This window comes from Tiliqua scincoides, chromosome 5, assembly GCF_035046505.1.
Source record: "Tiliqua scincoides isolate rTilSci1 chromosome 5, rTilSci1.hap2, whole genome shotgun sequence".
Lineage (NCBI taxonomy): Eukaryota > Metazoa > Chordata > Lepidosauria > Squamata > Scincidae > Tiliqua > Tiliqua scincoides.
Window position 1 is genome coordinate 138,062,251 of NC_089825.1, and position 7,578 is coordinate 138,069,828.

The window sequence follows — 7,578 nt, forward strand, 5'->3', positions numbered from 1 at the left end:
ACCACATCAGCACATGTGCATGATGTAAGATGACAAAGGGGAGGGATAGTGAAATAAACAGGCTGGAGTGGTGAGTAGAGGCTCAAATTAAGACCAGGGAGAGCTGGATTCAAATTCCCATTGTCAGGAGTCTCAGCAAGCGTCAGGTTCCATAAACACAATGCAGGATTTGGAATCACGTGTGTGAACCTGGAGTGGGCCCCAGCTTGCACGCTCCTTCCTCATGCACGACAATTCCCCACCTTTTTGCCTTGTTTGGGGCAAACTACAGTTTGCTAGTTCAAGTGACAACACCAAGGTTTCTGCTTGTCCTGCAAATCAGAACAGCAAATCAAGCTCAAATCCTGGCTTAGAATTGCTCTGCACAAGTCTGAGATCAATGCATCCAGATTCGTGCATGCCTGAAACACCTTGGAGCATGCTGTAGGACAACGATTTTCAACCTTTTATATCTCACTGACAAGGCACTAAAATTGTCAAGGCACACCATTAGTTTTTTTGATAATTGACAAGGCACACCATGCTGCTGGTGGGGGGCTCACATCCACCTCTGGATGATCCCCCCCCCAAATTCCCACAGCACACATGTGGACCTTACACGACACAGCAATGTGCCACGGTACACTGGTTGAAAATCGCTGCTGTAGGGTGTACACTCAGGAATACTGAGGTTCAAGATGCTAGGTCAGTGCCCTGCATGAACTGAGTGTGGCTCCTACAGCATGCCCCAGAATCCTTTGCAATATGGAAAGGATATCCAAACTCCACATGGAAAGTGTTCTCTAGTATGGTATAAAATACAGCACTGTTCACATAACATCTAGACAGGAATAACTGCAACAAAATGGAATGTCAATGTACTGAAGTATGACATATTTATCACATGAAATTATTCTAAAGTTTTATTTTAAAAGTTAAGGGGACACACACACACACACTCAACACCCAAATTCACAACACTTCTCATCTTTTCATCAGGCTTTAAACATGAACTTATTTAAATTCATTGATGTTGTTTGCTGCTGTTTGACTGTGCCCCTCATCACAGTACTGGCTGATATCAGCAACACTGACAGTCAGAAGTCACCCTTCAGTCTGAAATGCCTTTGTGACTGCTCATCCATGCAAGGATTTTGGATTTTGCATCTGCCCTGTCAACAGATGTTCAGGAAGCCATTGCTCCAATCAGATCAGAAGACCTTTCAGAAATAAAATCACATCATTTATGAAGAGCCCAAGAAGTCCATCACTACAACTTAGCAGCAAAAGTGGGTAAGAGCTCTCCCTTGCTTGTCCCCGGAAGTGGGCATTCAGTGTCCTGCTATCTCCAAGCTTGGAAGTTCCACTTATTTAAAAGAATCAGACCTTGAAAATAGCCTCGTGGCTCAAACCTCCATTTGCAGGAGCATGCCCAGGGCCTAATGCTGCAGCCAGTGGCAGGTATAGATAACAGACTACAATGAGTGGAAATAACTGAGAACCAACCCAAGACTTCCTGTAGCCACCACATCCGAATTGTGTGACTAATCCTTCAGTGAAGCGTAACAGAAGGTTTAGCTACAAAACGGACAGGCTGACAATTCACGAGATCTTGAATTCTGTTTAAAATTTATTTAAGAATTTTTTTAATCAGATTTTTTTTTTATTTAAACTGTATTTCTTCAACTGTTTAATGCAGATTTTGGGATGTATGCCAAGAACTCTACAGCCCAATCCTAACCAGCTTTCCTGGGCTGATGCAGCCTCACTGCAGCCCTGAGGTAAGGGAACTAACTTTCCCTTACCTTGAGGAGGCCTATATGACTGCTGCCCTCCCGGCAAACCTGCCCCACTGGCATGGCTACATCAGCCCTGGGAAGTTGGTTAGGACTGGGCTAAAAGTTAGGGTTAAGCTCCAATGAAGTCAGTCATGATAAGCTCGTCCTGACAAGCCCATTCATTTCAGTGGGATTTAGTCATGACTAACTTTCTTTGGATACAACTCCTTAAGATTCTGTGTGTGTGGGGGGGGGGGTGAGTTGGTGGGTGGGTGGCTTACTCCCAGGACAGTGTGGATAGGATTGTAGACTTAGGGCCTACAATGCCATGCCAGTAGGGAATGCACTGCATCCTGTGGTGGGGAGGTGGTCACAGAGGGCCTTGGGGCTGCATTGTGGTTGCACCGGTGCTGGAAAATTGGATAGGATTGGGACTTTCATCTCACTACCAGCACGTCAAACCAAGAGATTTATGATCTCTTCAAACTGAATTGTACTGGGAGCTGCTTTTTCAGTGAAAGTTAAGAAACACTGGACAGGAACAAAAAAAATCTCACAAAACACACATTTTGGAGGACAAGCGTTATAAATGTAGCACAATACATAATAGGTCATCGAATATATTGCTCTTCTGAGCTCGATACTAGGTGCCAGGGGTTGGCAAGCCATCATAGCGACTGGGATCTTGCCTTAGCTATGAGTGGATAGGGAGATGGATAGGGAGATGCTCTTTACACAGAGTGGATAGGGAGATGCTCTTTACACTCTCACATAACACCAGAACCAGGGGACATCCACTAAAATTGAGTGTTGGGAGAGTTAGGACAGACAAAAGAAAATATTTCTTTACTCAGCGTGTGGTTGGTCTGTGGAACTCCTTGCCACAGTATGTGGTGATGGCATCTAGCCTGGACGCCTTTAAAAGGGGATTGGACAAGTTTCTGGAGGAAAAATCCATTACGGGTTACAAGCCATGATGTGTATGCGCAACCTCCTGATTTTAGAAATGGGTTATGTCAGAATGCCAGATGCAAGGGAGGGCACCAGGATGAGGTCTCTTGTTATCTGGTGTGCTCCCTGGAGCATTTGGTGGGCCGCTGTGGGATACAGGAAGCTGGACTAGATGGGCCTATGGCCTGATCCAGTGGGGCTGTTCTTATGTTCTGTTCTTATGAGATGCCGCCTGGAGTAATCTTGCATGCTCCTGTTTCTGTCCTGCCTGCCAAGCAATCCAATTATGAATATTTACTCTCACTCTAAGCAAATGAGGCCACGTCTCTTTCCCTGTATCAAAAAGAAACAGTTTGATTCTTGTCTCTGGAACATCTTAGTCGTCTCCAAACAGACAAAAGACCCAACGGCCGCAGCGAGGAAAGTTTTCATTTGTTTGATACTTGGTATTTCTGGTGGTGGTGGTGGCGGGATTGGCACAAGGCAAGAGAGGTAAAAGAAATAGCTGCAACAGTGGAAGGAGCTTTCTAGCTTGTGGAACTGTATAGCTGTGATGCCATCGTGCTTAGGGGGCTAGAGGATGCATCATGTCTTGAAAATATGCAAAGCACCAGTAGATTTTCACTGGACTTATTTGACCTTGCTTTCTTCACATCATGATTTCAAGCCCTGGTTTAGATCAGGCCATCATACTACCACTCACTGCTAAAACTGGACCTGAGCCATTGGGGCTTTGGATGTAAACCTCGCAGGGCAGAATGTTTGGCCTCCAAGCAGATCTGAGTGGCAGTATGCTCTCACTGGGGAAATTAAACCATGTTAACAGATTCTTGAGATAGGGTAGGTGAGAAATACAACAGTTCTTGATCCTTAGGAAGAGCCCAGTTGGGTCAGACCACCTAGTCCTGCCTCCTGCTTCCCAACCAGATGCCTCCAGGGAAACCCGCAAGCAGGACAGGAATGCAGCAGTTTTTCATGGTTGTTTTATCCCAAGTGATAGACATTTCAGCAATACAATGCCACTGAACATGGAGGTTCTACACAACCATCAGGACTAACAGCCAGTGGTCGGCCTTTGCTCCATGAATTTGCCTAGTCCCCTCTCAATACTACCTAAGTCAGGAGTCATACCCACATCTTACAGCAGTGAACTCCACCACTTAATGATTCCTTAGGCACATAGAAGGACTTTATTTAGCTGTTCAGAAGGAGGAAAGCTTTCACCCCTTTAGCCAGTTATTTTTTCTGTAAAAATGGAATAGCCCCATAACTCAAGCCTTTTCTCAAAAGGAAGGTGCTCCAGCCTTTAGGTTTGCCTTTCCTCTGCCTTTCTCAGCTCTGTGACACAGTGGCATAGCTAGAGGGGGTGCAAAGCACTAAGTTTTTCAGGGAGCCTCACTGCATCAAGGGGCCCCTCGCCCTCGGAGCCATTCCAGGTGTACACCTCTGTTTTGCTCTCACTGCCTGGAATGACTCCTAAGGGGAAGGGGAGAGGCCCCTTGCATGCTGCAGTGAGGCTCCCTGCAAAACTTAGTACTTTGCACCCCCTCTAGCTACACCACTGCTATGACATTCCTTTGGGGTTGGGGGCAACCAAAATTGCGGATTGCAATGTTTCAAATGCAACCTCACCACAAATTTACATAAGGGCATTAGGACACTGCCCATTTTATTTCCAATCCCTTCTCTAATAATCCCTAGCATGGAATTTGCCCTTTTCACTGCTGCTCCACACTGTGTCCAAGTTTTCATAGAGCAATTCAGAAGATAACCCCAACATCTCTTTCCTGGAGGGTTGCTTCCAGGTCACACCACAGCTGCCCCTCTGGAATGGGATCTAAACTGGCTGTGACTAATCAGGAAATGTCCGTGTATTCCTTATGCAACTTAGTCAAGCCAGATTTTGAAAGCCAAGAGATCTCTCTGTTCCCATTCATCATCATAAACAGATCGCTCATCAATAAATACATTGATTGTCATTTGGGACAAAACATGGATGCACACTGAAATCTCTGTTGCTTCCAACCTGAGCTGCTTCCATCCCCAGCAGGGCAAGAGCAAAGTGCTCAGCTGAGATCCATGGAGCTGAGAAACATAAACAAAAATATTCAGCATGAAGTGCAGAGGGGAGGGAGAGGAAGGGAGGATTTAGAAAGCACAGTTACTGCAGGGCAGGATGGTGGGGACCCGGTGAATTGGGGAGAAGGTCCCAGGGCCAGGGTGGCAGTGGTTTGCATGCCATGATGAAGTGAAAGCCACTGGGTTGGAAGTGTCAAAGAGGCACCTTTGTCCTCTGCCGTTGCCACAGAGAGGGAGAGTCTAGCAACCGCAAGACCAAACACAGGGGGAAGGAAGCAGAGAGCCATACAGCATGAGCAACTGACAGCCCAGTCTTCTGAGCCAGCCCTCTGCTCTGTAGCTTCGCCAATGCCAGCTCTTGTTCTAACCACTAGGCTTCCCTTCCCATAGACCCCAGGACCAGGCACAATCAACCTGGAAACACACATTGGCTTTGCATTGACTGGCCTGTGCTGCTCTCCCCCCCCCCCCCACAACACTGAGCACTGCAGCATGGCTAACGCAAAAGTATTACAGACTCATTAGCCTCACTTCCCCCCCCCTTTGCCACACTACAAAGCCTTCCTCAAACTGGAGGCCAAGGGGGACCTTCTCAGCAAACTCTCCTCAAGTGACCCTTGCCAAACAGGGCATTTGCATCCACCCTACAAGCATCCAGTTTGTAGTCCCTCTTTTTACTCATTCTGCCCTATTGAAACCCCACAGAACCTCCAGAAATATCACCACTCACCAAGGACTGCAGAAGAACCTACAATACACTGCAGTGGGGCCCTACAGGGCTCCTGCCCCACACTGATCCTATAAATCTTGCAACACCCTCCATCAACGGCAACTTTCAAATGCTGTCTGAAACCCTATAGCCTCTGCAGAAATTCAAGAGGTTCAGAAAGACCTTGTAATACTCTTGATCCTTCCAGGACCTCCCATTCAGTCCTGACACTCCCTGGCCATACAAACCCAATATTCCCCCCCCGCCCCCTCCCACATCCTCCTCCAGTCTGGCCATGCAGAAACTCCTCTACCTCTAGGAGTCACATTGGTCACCCACTTCTTGATAGCTTCCCCTTACAGAAGCTCCTGAAGAATTTCTAAGGCCTATAGAGGCTGTCTAGGGGACCTGCAGAAGCCCACAACTCAAAGGAAAATCCAGTTCTGCTGGAACATCACAGCTTCTGCAAAAACCCCACAACATATGGAGTCCTCCCCCCAACCCACCCTACAGCTTTCCCCTGAAGTGCCATGCCCCATGCAGGCCCAATGACAAAAAATCCACAGCCCACCAATAAGTATGTCACCCATCACACCCCAGACTGCCCCCCCCATTCCCAGAATCCCATCGATGCATTCCAAGCCCAGATCAGGCAACCTACAGCTTGACAACAAAACCCACTCATCCTTTCCATTGAAGCCCAGAGACATAAAGCCGCTGCCCCCCATACACACACTTCAACCCCTTTAGTCCTGCTAAAACCACAGAGCCTTACAAAAGCCCCCCTGGGAGACAAGTCAAGAGAGCTTCAGCGGTCCAGAAATCCCAGCCCCCTCCCCATGCATTGCCCCCAAACTCTTCCAGAAACCCCAGCAGGACTCCATCCAGGCCCCTCCAGCAGCCCCCTTACAGCCCCCCTTGGCTGCTCAGAAACCCCCAACCCAGAAAAGACCCACCCTGCTTCCCAAGGCCCCTACAGAAACCCCCAGAACTTGCTGCAGGGCCCCCCTCCACCTTCTAGGGCTGGAGCCCCCCCAAGTGCAGAGCTGCCCCCTCTGCCTCTCAAGGCCACCCTACATAAACCCCTGCCTCTTGCCCCAGGGCCCCCTCCACCCCCTAGGGCTGAAGCCCCCCAGTGCAGAGCTGCCCCCTCTGCCTCTCAAGGCCACCCTACATAAACCCCTGCCTCTTGCCCCAGGGCCCCCTCCACCCCCTAGGGCTGAAGCCCCCCAGTGCAGAGCTGCCCCCTCTGCCTCCCAAGGCCACCCTACAGAAACCCCTGCCTCTTGCTCCAGGGCCCCCTCCACTCCCTAGGGCTGGAGCCCCCCAGTGCAGAGCTGCCCCCTCTGCCTCCCAAGGCCACCCTACAGAAACCCCTGCCTCTTGCTCCAGGGCCCCCTCCACTCCCTAGGGCTGGAGCCCCCCAGTTCTTGAGTCCATCCAGAGCTCCCGCCCCCCGCAGGCGGCTCACCTTGACTTTCTGCAGGCGGGACAGCTGCAGCTGGTGGACGAAGGGGTTGGGGGCGGCGGCAGCCTCCTCCTCCTCCAGGCCCCCCCGGCTGCAGCCCCCCTCCATGGCCGTGCCCCCCTTCCAGGCTGCCCTCCTTCCAGCCCGGGGCGCGAGAAGGAGAGGCGAGGCGCTGGGCGGGGAGGCGCGGGCTGGACGGACGGGCCGGCAGCGGACCGCGGCGGGAGGCAGCCAGGATGCTGCTGGGCTCGGGCAGGGAGGGAGGCGGAGGCGGGATCACGGCGCGGTCGTCACGGCGACACCAGGGCGGGGGGCGGGCTGGCGCTTCGGAGGAGCCGCCGAGGCAGGAGGGGCGAGGCTGAGCAGCCAGCCGGCCCTGCCCGCAGCCGTCGGTCCACCCGGCCGGAGCGCCTGGCTCTGCCTCCCTCCCCCCATCCCTGTCCTCTCCATCATTCTCTGAGGCTGCCAGTGGCGCAGCTGGGGGGCAAAGCATCCCCCTGCCTCCCCCCGCCCTGCCTCCCTCCATCATTCTCTGGCACTGCCAGTGGCGTAGCTGGGGGGCAAAGCACCCCCCTGCCTCCCTCCCTGCCTCTCTCCATCATTCTCTGGCACTG

General features: G+C 51.2%; 1 protein-coding gene across 1 annotated transcript in view; it reads right to left on the reverse strand.

Moving 5' to 3' along the window:
* LPCAT4 (lysophosphatidylcholine acyltransferase 4) overlaps positions 1 to 7,209 on the reverse strand; it is a 29,732-nt gene extending 22,523 nt beyond the window's left edge. The window contains exon 1 of the mRNA XM_066631131.1: positions 6,968 to 7,209. Within this exon, the coding sequence (XP_066487228.1) occupies positions 6,968 to 7,072 (105 nt within the window). The 5' untranslated portion in view covers positions 7,073 to 7,209. The remainder of the gene's footprint in view (positions 1 to 6,967) is intronic.
* Positions 7,210 to 7,578: the final 369 nt, after the last annotated feature.